This window comes from Octopus bimaculoides, chromosome 15, assembly GCF_046866305.1.
Source record: "Octopus bimaculoides isolate indiv1 chromosome 15, ASM4686630v1, whole genome shotgun sequence".
Classification (NCBI taxonomy): Eukaryota; Metazoa; Mollusca; class Cephalopoda; order Octopoda; family Octopodidae; genus Octopus; species Octopus bimaculoides.
In genome coordinates, this window is record NC_142942.1 from 17,968,410 (window position 1) to 17,982,135 (window position 13,726).

The window sequence follows — 13,726 nt, forward strand, 5'->3', positions numbered from 1 at the left end:
AAAGAAAAAAAAAATTTTTGTTTCTTGAGATTCAGGTTTGTTTCCAATTTAAAGAACAGAACTCATTCTTTTGTACCTCATACAAATGGCTCCATCTTAACCAGTGAAGAATCAACTTTAGATTTCATAAATGCAAGCAATATGTCTGAAACAGTTACTATAGTTCTCTTTGGAAAATTACTCCATCTTCCTTGTCAGAAAATATTTCTGTTTATTGTCTCACATCCTGTCTATGAATATATTATCAAATTTATAAAATAGTATTTGAATATTATGCATAGCTACTGTGAAACAGTTTCTTTTTGCAAAGTGAGTAAAGGTGCCACAGGACAGTTAAAATGCCTTGTTGAATGTGATACACTTATTTTTGAGACAAGAAAACAGTTTGTGTATGTGTGTGTATTTAGCGTTTTTTTTTTTCTTCTTACGTCCATTTTTCCCTACTAGCATGGGTTAGATGAATGTTTTATTAAAGCATTGTTTTACAGCCACATACCCTTCCTGGTGGTAATCTTTACTAGTTCTTCAAGTAAGCATTCTCTTATTTCAAACCTCTCTGAAAGCAAGAAGCAAATATGTGAATTGTTGGCGGAAGTAATGATAACACCACCACTTGTAGCTGGAGACTTACAGAGATGCCAAATGTACACACACACAAGGAGTTTCTTTCAGGTCCTCTCCACCAAATTCATACATAAGGGCTTGGCTGTCCTGGGGCTATCATAGAAGACACTGGCTCGGGGTACCACGAATTTGAAACCATGTGGTTGGGAAGCAAACTTCTTAATTACAGTCATGCCTGCATCCACCCCCAAGACATCTTCCTTCGTTAGCATTGATTTGCAATTAGAAGGGCTCAGCTAATGCACTGATGGTGTTGGAACACGAGTATTTGTTGCTTTCAGGAGAAAGTATGGGAGGAAAACCAAACTCAGTATGGTATAGTGGTGTAATTAGTTGAGACAGGTTCAAGTCCCACCAGTGAGTTTACTGTTCATCATGTTTAATACGGTTTATATTATAGTAGTGTGTCTGTATGTGTATATAGATATACACATCCATATATATATAAATACATACATACACACCTTAACCCTTTAGCATTCAAATAACTCTGTTTAGAATTAACCATGGATTTTCTGTTTGTTTTCATATTTCAATGATGTGATTGCTTATCTTTAGAATTACATTGTAGGGTAGGTGCAAGAGCACAGATCTAGCTGGTTTAAATATAATACAGGTAGAATATTTGGGGGCTTGGTCTGCCCATTTTAAATGTCAAAGGGTGAACTGCTTTCACTTATAAAGACTCCGGCCAGCACCACCTCGTGCATCCACACGAAATGGGTTCCTTAGAAAACAAAACAAAAACAGAAAATAAAAAAAAAATAAATAAAGCACGAAGTGGGTGGGGTGAGGTGTACTGTATTAGAACCTATGGATTTGGTATTGCATAATAAGGTTATAATACTGTTTCTGGAAGAAAAAATGTTGTATAATACTGCTTTTAATGAAGAAATGCTTGTGGTTGGTTAAGAGGAAGAATCAAGTCAAAAAATAGAAATAAAAAATATGAAGCTCTTCCTACATTATTAGACTTTTGTATAAATTAGAATTCTTTCTGTTTTTTGTGTCTCTCAAAAATTAAAAAATTTGAACAATAATAATAGTACATAATCAAATATACATATGCATATTTATATGCATATGTGATTTTATATATATATCATGTATATACAAATGTGTGTATATATGTGTGTGTATATATATATCACATATGTATATATATATTTATATATATAATCACATATGTAAATAAATATATGTAGATATATAAAATCACATATGTAAATAATGTGTGTATATATATATATATATATATATATATATATATATATATACACAAATATATTTACATATATATACACATATATATATATACAAATATATTTATATATATATATATACAAATATATTTATATATATATACAAATATATTTACATATATATATGTATGCATACATGTGTATGTGTATGTATATGTATACACACACACACACATATACATGCATACATCATTTTATTATTACAGTTTGCTTGCTCGTTGAAACAAGTATAACTTCAAGCCAAATTACAGAACTCAACGCCGTCAAGTGGATTCAAAAAATTTCTTGTTTTTAAAATTAAATGAGACAAATGTACCAAATGTACAATCTGTTTTTGTCCAGACTGAATTCGTCAAACAAACATTTCCTCCACACAGAAACACTTTACATTTATCTCACTGGATTTCTCAGAAAAAATATATATTCATAATCATATATATATATATATACATATATGTATGTATGTATGTATGTATGTATGTATGTATATATATATAGAAACGCGCATGTGTGTGTAGTATGATGTCTTTCTTGTTTCATCTCTTCTCCTTTTCTAGGTTCTCTTCATTCGTTGCTCTAGTATTGCTATTCAGGTTCGTGGCTGGAAAACTTTGTGTAGCCGGCTGTGGTCGTCAAAAAGGCTGCGAATCATGAACACTTGTGTCAACGCCACAGACATCATGAGGAACAACTGGAAGCCGGACCACCAGTTGACACGTTCAAAATTGGATTCCTGGATGTTTCGGTCTCGTGCCTCAAACATTTTCAAGTAAGTCTGGACCTGATGCGATCTTTCAAGATTCTCTTTTACACGCCCAACTATTGACTAAAAAAACAAAAAAACAATAGTTTAGTAGATGCATTCCTAACTAATAGACTCGTTAGCTGTTATATAGCTGAAGGAACATCTTACAAACCAATCATTGACTACCATTTCATACATAATTAAGGGGCTTCACCTGCTAGATATTGCGTGGCCTTGTGGTTAGGGTGTTACGCTCATGATCACAGGACCGTGGTTTCGATTCCTGGATCATGTAGTGGATTCTGTTCTTGAGCAAAACATTTAATTTCACGTAGCCCCAGTCCATTCAGCCGTAAAGGAGTAACTCTGCAACAGACTGGTGACCCATTCAGGGAAGAATGTTGTCACCATGGGGTCCCTTATGCATTATGGAAGCCAGGTAACAAGCTTCAGGAGTCCTAGGACTTGAGACAGTACCTACTTATCTGCTAGATATAGCAGCCAAATCTTTTAGATCACATTTATACAATAATCCTTTCTACTATAGGCACAATGCCTGAAATTCGGGGGAGGGGGATAGTCAATTACAACGACCCCCAGTGCTCAACCTGAGAACCCAGGTTCGAAATTTCCCCAAGACACCTGATGAAGGCTGGAGGGTATATCAACCGAAACGTGTTAACAACAAACAAGATGAGGACAAATATCCGTCAAATGTAAATAATGTAATAAGGACTGGTTTCCCCAGCTTCCATGGAGTAAATACTTCCCACCTTGATGGGACGCCAGTCTGTCGCAGCGTTACTCATTTTTGACAGCTGAGTGGACTGGAACAACGTGAAATGAAGTGTTTTGCTCAAGAACACAACGCATCGCCCAGTTCATGAATTGAAACTACAACCTTACGATCATGAGTCCAACACCCCTAACCACTAAGATACATGCCTCCACTAACAGTAAAGTTGAACGCAAACAGATGGAGAAAGGATTACACAGGTGCTGTGTAACCCTTTTAATCTATACGTTCTGTGAGGAGCATGACATAGGCTTACCAGGGATTTAACAGGGCTGACCAGGGATTAAATAATAATATCAGTGTCTCCATCAACACCATTACCACCAGCTCAAGTAACAACAAAAACAAGTTAACAAGGGAAGCCTCTATGTATTGCTAGAAATAGCAGCTCAATCTTCCTCAAATCACACAATGCAAACTTTAAAAGACACAGAGGATGATGCTGAAAGATGGTGTGATCACAGCTGATCAATGATTAAACAACACTGATAGATGTTAAAAGACGAGATGGTCACAGCTGACCCAGGGTTAAACAATAACAACATCAAGAGCAGACTTACTTTAAAATCATCAAGTTTAATGTCCATCAACTCTGCAGCATCTTCTTTACTGAAAGTCCAGTTTCCATTCTCATCATCTTCTTCATTCTCTGTGATGATGTCAAAATAGACGACTTTCCTGAAGAATCGGCTGAAGGTATTGTCAAAGCAGATCTTGTAAGTTCCTGTCATCTGTACATCCACTCTGAAAAAAATAATAATAAATAATAAACAAAAGCACTCAGAGAGCGCAAAGCTCCGCCAAAGCAACACCAACGTCCTCTCAACGATTGACCAGAGATGATTTTTAAGATAAGAATATCTGAAATAAATTTGACTGTTCTCACAAACGAGAATACTAAAAATGAACTTGACCGCTCTGAAAAGTTAAGTAAAAAAACAGGAAAAAATAATCCAGAATCCTTGTCTGGTACTGGATCGATATCCAAATCTAAGCAGTTTGTGCCAGTCATGAGGCCAAACAACCCTGAAAGTTTCATCCGAAGCAGTTCTTGAGATATCTTGTCCATGGACAAACAAACATGACTGAAAACAGTACCTCTGCCTTGGCTAAGGCGGAGGTAAAAATAATCCTTTCTATTGGAAGTACAAGACTTCAAAGTTTGGGGAAGAGATTAAGCTGATTACATTAATCCCCAGTGCATAAATGGTACTTTTTTTTTTTAATTGACTCCGAAAGGACGAAAGGCCTCGGTGGAATTTGAGCTCAGAACGTAGTGATGGATGAAATACTGCTAAGCATTTCGCCCATCACGCCAACAATTCTGCCAGTTCGCCACCTTAATAATAATAATAATAATAATAATAATAATAATAATAATGACCTCAATCAGGGACCTTTTGAGCGGGATGGGCTACTCAACCTGAAGAAAATTCTACCTGGATCCCACCATGGGCAGATTTCTTTTCTCATCCACAAACATGTGCTACAAAATCAAACCCAAGTCCCCCCCCCCCCAGAGTTGATGTTTATATTTTATTAATCACGTGACAAACCAACTTTAAACTTACTTGTGTGAAGATTCTGACTTTCTCTCTTCGGCCACGAGGATTGCATTATTTGGGCCTTGAATGTAAAAGCTGATATCCATGTCACCACCATCTATCACCTACAAAGGAAAACAAAATGCATCAACAGCAAGAACAACAATTCTTTCCAGTATAGGCATGGGGCCTGAATTTTTGTGGTGGGAGAGGGTCTACTTCAGGGGTTCTCAACCATTTTTTATCTATTGATCCCTTTGGTTACTATTTTAATCTGGTGGACTTCTATAGGCATTCGATGTTTAAAAACTGTTTTTATTGAAATCGTCATCATTGTTTAATGTCCACTTTCCATGCTGGCATGGGTTGGACGGTTTGACTGAGGACTGGCAAACCAGGACGCTGTACCAGGCTCCAATCTGATCTGGGAGGGTTTCTACAGCTGGATGCCCTTCCTAATGCCAACCACTCTGCGAGTGCAATGGGTGCTTTTTACATGCCACCGGTATGAGGGCCAGTCAGGCAGCACTGGCAACGCTTGAATGGTGCTTTTTATGTGCCACCAGCATGGGAGCTTGTCAGGCGGTACTGGCATCGACCATGCTTGGATGGTGCTTTCATCACCCCTTTTATCCTTTTGGAGATTGATAAAGTACCATTTAAATATGGGGTCAATCTAACAACAAACCTCCTCCCCACAAAATTTCTAGCCTTGTGCCAAAAATATGAAACCGTTACTAAAGGGTGGTGAACCTGACTGAATTGTTAGCACAGCGGACAAAATGCTAAGCAGCAATTCTTCTGGCTTTGCATTCTGAGTTCAAATTCTGCTGAGGTCAGCTTTCCTTTTCATCCTTTCGGGGTCAATGAAGTAAGTACCAATTGAACACTGGAATCAATGTAATCAACTAGCTCCATCACACCCAAATTTTCAGGCCTTGTGCTTATAACAGAAAGAATTCTTCTTCTTATTATTATTAACAAGGTGCTGAACAGCAGAGCTTGATAGACCACCGTGGTAACTGAAGTGTGGTGAGATGGAACTGTGTGATGTGTGTTACCATACCAAGTTTAGTGAAATTCATCAACTGTATCATGAAATTATAGAGTTTTCTACTATAAATATAGTATGTTTAAATAACAACTATACTGTGTATTTATAAATAGAAAAAAAATCTGAAGTGGACAGCACTGGTGTATGTAATTCTTAATAATAGCAGACCCACAATATTTCTGTATTGTTTTAGGTTAGAATTTAACATTAAACACAGCGTTAACCTGATTTCTTCCTATCACTATTTTCTCAGTTTCAGAATCCCAGTTAAGGTCATAACTGATATTCTTCACCTGTGACTATACAACTCTATACAACTTTACATTATTTACATTTGACGCATATTTGTCCTTATTTTGTTTGTTTCGGCTGATATACCTTCTAGCCTTTATCGGGTGTCTTGGGGAAATTTCAAACCTGGGTTCTCATTCCTAAGGTATTTTTTGCTGTTATTACTAATTACTATTACTGTAGAAACTCTGCCAGGTCAGATTGGAGCCTGGTGTAGCCTTCTGGCTTGCCAGTCCTCAGTCAAATCGTCCAACCCATGCTAGCATGGAGAGTGGAAGTTAAACGACGACGAAGATGATGATGATAGTTGACCTTGGCAGAATTTGAACTCAGAACATAGACGGATGGAATGGCAGAATAAATGACGTCCTAACAATTTTGCTAGTTTGAATAATAACAATAATAATAATGCTTTTTGTTTTATTTTTCACTAAGGTGATGGTTGGAGGTACACAACAATAACAAATAATTATGAAAAAAAAAAAAAAAAGAGAGAGACGGGAGAGTGTTATGCAGAATAAATTATAAGGAAAAAAACAAAAGACAAAAAGCCTCAAAGAACAAATAATAAAGTAAGCTTGAGGAAATGAAAATAATAAAATTTACAAAGCTGAAATGACATGTTGAGTAATGTTCAACTGAAGATGATGGTTTCTTGTTCCATAAAACCTACCATAAACAAGCAATTACTGACATCCATCAATTTACTTAACACAGTTTATTACCAAACTAATTGATTCTGCAACAGTTGGGTATTTCACATGAACAGCATTACACAAATATATATATATATATATATATATATATATATATACATACCTACATATACATGCATATGTATAAACACATACATGCACATGTATATGCATATATATGCAGATGTGTATATATATATATATATATATATATATATATATATATATATTTACATACGTGTGTAACAGCTTTTGTTTTAGATATTGAAAACACAACTGTGTTCTAGACTATTTTTTCATTTTCCGAGGGATTTTTTTTTTGTGGGGGGTGGGTAGGTGGGCAATAAAAGCCTGCAAATGCTTCAACAACATTTCTACATCTCTTGTTGCTTGAAATTATGTCAGCAGGTTGTTGATGCCCCCCTTAAACATTTCAACACATACACCAACACGATCCTCTTCACTCTACTGCTCCAGTCTATCAGTTAGTCTAGTGGTTCTCAACCCCACTTTTTTTTGTTTTTGCCTATGGACCCCTTCGATTCTCATTGTACATGGGTGGACCCTCATAAACATTTCAATGCTTTAAACAATCCTATTATATTTCCATCATTAAATATCATTAGGAATTGTATAAAAAAAAAAATAAAGACATTTTGTGTATCCTAGCAATATAACCAGTTTATTGCACAGGGACCTTAATAAAATCTTATATGGACCCCAGTAGAAAACCACTGATCTGGTCTATATACGAGACCCCACTGGACCCAATACAATCAAACATAACCCTCTTTATACCTTTCTGTACTGACACTTGTTGCCCTCTCCTACCCTAGTCACCCTGTTTCTGCCATCATACTCTCCCTTGCTTTCACAGATTCCATCTTGGTTGGCCCTTATCCTGTCTTCAATCTCTCTCTTCTATCACTTCCTTGATCATGTTCCTATGTTAAATGTGGATGGGCATGGCTTGGTGGCTAGGGTGTTAGATTTATGATCAGAAGATTGTGGTTTCGATTCCTGGACTGGGTGATGTGTTGTGTTCTTGAGCAAAACACATCATTTCACATTGCTCCAGTCCACTCAGCTGGCCAAAATGAGTGACCCTGTGATGGACCTGTGTCCCATTCGGGTGGTGGGAGAAAGGGGGCAGATATATATACCAGAGAAACCGGGAAACTAGCCCCTATGCTCCTTACATAGTAATGTTGAGTAACCCCACTCATGTTAAATATTGAGTATTTTGGACTCTTTCAAGATACAAAAGAATCTGGTAATATATCAAGTAAACTCTGTAAATGGTTGAATGAACTTCTTCAATACCCCATCCCCTGGAGACACCTGGTATTGACCCCTCCCCCCATCACCCACCTCGTTTTCAAATACGTTTATTATTTAGATGACCACCATGAGTGTGGTTTAACAGAGGTTTTGGGTACCATTTGTAAAAGATCGAGCGATGAATTCTCCCTGGAAAGCACGATGTAAGACGAAATGCAAACTCATTTCAGACGAGACCACCCTTCCACTCTACAGAAGTTAGACTATCACGCCTGTATGTAACTCTGTACGAATATACATACATACATACATATATACAAACATACATATATATATATATATATATATATATATACAAACGTAAAGTGCCTGTCACCTAAGATTAGAATCTCACTCGATATCACCGTTACTACAAAAACTACAGACGAAATGCCAAAACATTCCCAACTATATATTAGCTATTTATACTGTAACAGATATATATTACAGTAGTATGACTTTTTGAAGTATTATGAACTCCGGTTCAAAGTGTTTTAGAAAGCAACAAGGTAGAAATAACGGTTTACGAAAGTGGAAACGTCTTGTTTTTTGGGGTTATTTTCAACTCTTTATTTCTAACTTCCCGAGGCCTTCTAAATCACATTTAATACACACACACACCCACAAATATATACATACACATCTATATACAAATGTATATATGAATACACACACGCACGTGCATATACACACATACATATAAATATATATTATATATATATACATAATCAGACATGTCTAAGGCGTGTCAGGATTTGAACTCAAAACAAAAAAGAAAAAAACACCTTGCCATATAAATTGTGAAAGATGATAATTATTTAATTAGCACTGGGATTCACAATGATGTGAGATTTTAATACGGTCGCCTTTAATACAAAAGTGAGATACAGTACAATTTTTTTTCAGAATCAGAATCTCCATAACCTAAAACGTGGGATTCCGTAAAAAAAATTAATTAATAAGGGGGGGGGGGGGAAGGTTCAGATTACATATAGTCCGTCTCCGCCTATTGGAATTTGTCAGAAACATCGTTAATATTAATGGGTTAATTATAAAATAAAATACGGGAAGTCATTTGTTTTTCTAAAAAGCTAACAATATGAACTGGACTTTGGTATTTCCCCATGCCAAATGTTATAATAATTCAAAGTCGCAGGAGTAGCCACGTGATAAGAAGTTCTGCTTCATAGTCACATGGTTCTGGGTTCAGTTCCACTGTGTGACATCTTGGGAAAGTGTCTTCTACCATAGCCCCGGGCCGACCAAAGCCTTGTGAGTGGATTTCGTAGACGGAAACTGACAGAAGCCCGTCGTATATAGTATATCTATGTAAGTGTGTGTGTATCGATGTGTTGTTAGTGACTTTGTCTTCTCGCCACCACCGCTTGGAAACCAGTGTTGGTTTGTTTACATACCCGCAAATTAGCGGTTTGACAAAAAGGGACCGATAGAATAAATGCCAGGCTTACAAGAGAAAAAAAAAACCCCAACTCAACCATGGAGTCGATTTGTTCGACTAAACTCTTCGAGGCGGTGTCCCAGCAAGTCAGAGATAAAAAGATAGGATATTGTTTTTAGCCCAAATATATCGTCGCAGATGTTTAGGGTAACATTTATTGGTGCCAAGGAATGTTTCCTCCAAATAAGGAGGAACAAACAGGGCCACACATTTATAGGGAAGGAGAAAGAAGTGACAGTGGAATCGATTGACCCAGTAACGTAGAGAAAGACGTAGTCACAACGTAGAAGGGGGCCGAGGCTCGAAACTTCGACATTTTTTAATAAGAGTTCAACAGCCTTTATACAGTTTCAGGAAACCATTAGAAGTTGTGGCGTTCATGGCATAAATAAGGACTTAGCATAAAACACTAAGTAATTAACTCACTTAAAATATGAGGAGAAATTGGATGTAGTAGCGTTTATGCCATAACTGTAGTTTTGTCTTTCGAGACAACAAATATTGAAAAAGGAAGGAAGGGCAGAAAATGGGGATTCTGTGGCCTTCATGCCATCGTTTTAAACAACAAAACAGGCAACGATGGGTGAGATTCAGTCGCTTTTGTTACTGATATTTCTGTAGGAATTTTGACAACTTTTTTTCGAGGATAAGTTATCTTTTTTTTTTTTTTTGAATGGTGATTCCTTGAGTTTCTACAACAGAAACCATCCAGACTTTATTGGAAAGGACAACAAATTCTACTTGTTAGCAAGGTTGTCTGAGCAGCATTATAAGCCCCATGGGCAAGTCAATGCACTGAACCCTATAGTTTTTATTGATACCAAATCACAGGATACATAGATCAAAACTGGTACCCTGGACCCCATGAAGCCCCACCCCCGGGAAACCACCCTGTATGTCCATGCCCTAGGAATGGATTGGTTTCTCTAGGTTTCTCGAATCTGAGGAGCAATGCCCACAAAGTCAAACCCTGTTATATTACAGATACTCACTCACACATCGGATTTGAAATCGGGACAGAGATACATAAGTAAATAAATATTTGGAAATTTACGGATCATTCATCATTTCAATAAATGTCGAGACACTTTATCAATTTCTGTTACAAATCAAGTTTTAATTTATATATTTTTGAGTGTCTTTTCACAAGGACTTAGGACATAAATTTTAAAATGTCGAAATTCTCGCAAGAATATTTACCGAAGTGACTCAATAGCAGTGGAATAAATAGAAGCCACAGCTTCAGGTCAGTTCTGATCCAACAGATCTATGACCAAAGACGTTCCAACTGTGGCCATTCCTTCGTAAATCAATCTACAACTAAACCATCACCACGAGCTAACGACAGAAGCCTTAGAAACAAGTCGCTCGACTCGTTAGAAGTAGCAGCTGAATCTCTATCAAACCACATCTTATTGTATAAGAAAAGGAATGACACACTGGACAGTATAGTCCTAGATATACAAAGAAGCAATGGAGATGATGATCAGGGCCGACTTGGAGTTAAAAACATCCTTCCTTTCCTTAAGACAAAAGGATGTTTATTGGAGATTTCGTTACTATTTTTAGCACATCGGCTGACGGTGGTGTAGAGACGTGTTAATAAATTAAAGTTTAGATGGGACATTACAGTGTTGTTGCCAAAATACTTATGTGGGTATCTATTTTAGACAATGTGAATATGTAACCACCAAATAGAATACAGGACAGACAATTTTAACAATAATAACCATTATAATAATGACACAGGACCGCATATTTTGTGGGGGGATATATTCAGTTAAATCATCTTCAGTACTTTATTTCAGGGATGAAAGTTCGGCGGAATTTGAAATAGCTATAGTAATAATTAATTTAGCAATTACTAATGAACATTATACTACTGATGTCCCAGATATGCTCCATCGTCGCAAGCCATATATATTCTAGGAGGGAGGGGCGAACAAATAGTTGATGGACTGAGTGGTGGCCACGGCGGAGACGGTCACTTTATGTTGTCTCTGTCAATGAAACCTAAACAGAACTACCACCGGCGAAATGATGAGACAGAACCTTATGTAATATCAAAGTTTGGCAGAGACCCACAAGGTGTAGGGTGAGTGGTAAATGAAGAGAAGTAGATCGCAAAAAAGAAAAAGGGGAGGGAGTCAATCTAGTGTTTTATATTGTATTTGACGACAACAGTGATAAATAGATTCAATGGAGCGAGACGGAATTTGAAAATAGTATCTAACGTATGAAAGGAAGTAGATCATAGGCTCCACTCCTTAGAAAATACGAATTCGAGTTTGATAAGATGTGAACTTGAGTAATAAAAAAAGAATTTCCATTGATAGAGATAGATAAGAAGAAGGATATTGTCGATTAAAACGATCCTCAGGATATGTCTGGTATTTATAGCAGGAAAAGTTAGTGAGGGGGTGTCTCATTTCAGTTGCCCCCGCCCCCAAAAAGGATAGATCGGTTAAGTCCTATATTTACCATCACAGCGAAGGGCCCCGCTGGAGCACTGCCTTCACACTGTGTGAAAGGTAAACACGATTGGACAGCGTCGGTCAGAAGAACGATCGATCGATCAGGACTGACCTGCAAAGGGCTATTATAAACAAGCAACAATGGTAAGTGTTAGAGAAAGGTCAAAGGTCCGAGGACCTAAAAAAATGGACCCCAGAAAAGTCTTACCTGATACTCTAGTTCTAGAGTAGTCTCCCCTTTCATGAGGACATGCTGGTAGAAGCATTCTTGGTTTCCTGGAGCAATTTCCACTGTCAGGTCAGTGTCCACAGTAACGGTCAAAGGTACAACACTGACCAACAGCAAACACACGTAACACAACAAACATGTCACTGATGCAGCAACACCATTCCTCTTGAAATATAACGTTAGCGACATTGTAGTCGTTAGTCAATTATATGTATGTATGTATATATATATATATATATATATATATATATATATATATATATATGTACGTTACACAAATTTATAGTATTTTTATTGCTAGCTTTCTGTTTGGAAAAACTTAGTTTCCTTTTCTAAAGCTATATTTCAGTAAAATTGCTCTTTAATTTTCTCAAGTGTCAACTATATGTATAGTGTGCGTGTGTGTGCGGCTTGTTGCCTCGAAGATTTCTGCAAATGGTTTATTTCTGTTTTCTTTTAGCTGCTTTAGATAGTGAGATGGTGTAGCGTTAGGGGTAGTCTTGTTTTGTTGGTAAAAAAAAAAAGCCTGTTACTAACGAATCAAGCATAAAAACGTAATCAAAATGTGTTTCGAAGTTCTTATTAAAAAGAGAGTTACTGTGTGTGTAGGTGTCGGTGTTGTGAGGAATAATTGTGTAGTCGAAGAATTTATAACAAAGTTCTTAGCTGGACGTTCTTGAGAGAAAGTGAGAGAGAGAGACAGAGAGATGCTTAGATGAGATTGCTTGGCTTGATACGCTATGTCCAAAACAAAAAAAAAATTAATTAAGCGCTAGATGAGACTCAGACAGAAAGACAAAACATGCAATCAAGCAATAAAAAAAAAAAGAGACTGGAAGACAAAATTAAAACAAGGACACTTCCATCCAGCTCTGCACACCTCCAGCTTCTCCAACAACACTTGTTTTTCTCTCTCGCTTATTTATACCTCCCTCTTTCGTTCACCTCCTACTCTTTACGCTCTCCCTCCTCTCCAAGTCTTTCTCATCTGCTCCTTCTCCTCTTACTCGTCCCTTTTTTTTCCTCACCTCCGCCTTCGCCAACAACACTTGTTTTTCTTTCGCTTATTTTACCTCCTCCTCCTACCCTTCACTCTTCCTTCTCCCTTTACTCGTCACTCGTTCTCACTTCCATCGTCTTCTCTTACTCATCGTTTTCCCATCACTTCTTGCTGTGCTATTACTACTATTACTCTCCTCTCGTCACGAAATACTGAGACAGGGAAGGAGATGG

General features: G+C 37.1%; 1 protein-coding gene across 1 annotated transcript; it reads right to left on the reverse strand.

The window, feature by feature from the left end:
* Nucleotides 1–2,341: 2,341 nt before the first annotated feature.
* LOC106869486 (transmembrane emp24 domain-containing protein 1) lies at nucleotides 2,342–13,419 on the reverse strand. Its single transcript, XM_014915249.3, has 4 exons — nucleotides 12,473–13,419; nucleotides 4,999–5,096; nucleotides 3,988–4,171; nucleotides 2,342–2,712 (listed from the first exon to the last, which is right to left on the reverse strand). Exons 1-4 carry the CDS (start codon nucleotides 12,680–12,682, stop codon nucleotides 2,476–2,478), a joined length of 729 nt encoding a protein of 242 aa, XP_014770735.1. The 5' UTR covers nucleotides 12,683–13,419; the 3' UTR covers nucleotides 2,342–2,475.
* Between the last annotated feature and the right edge of the window lie 307 nt (nucleotides 13,420–13,726).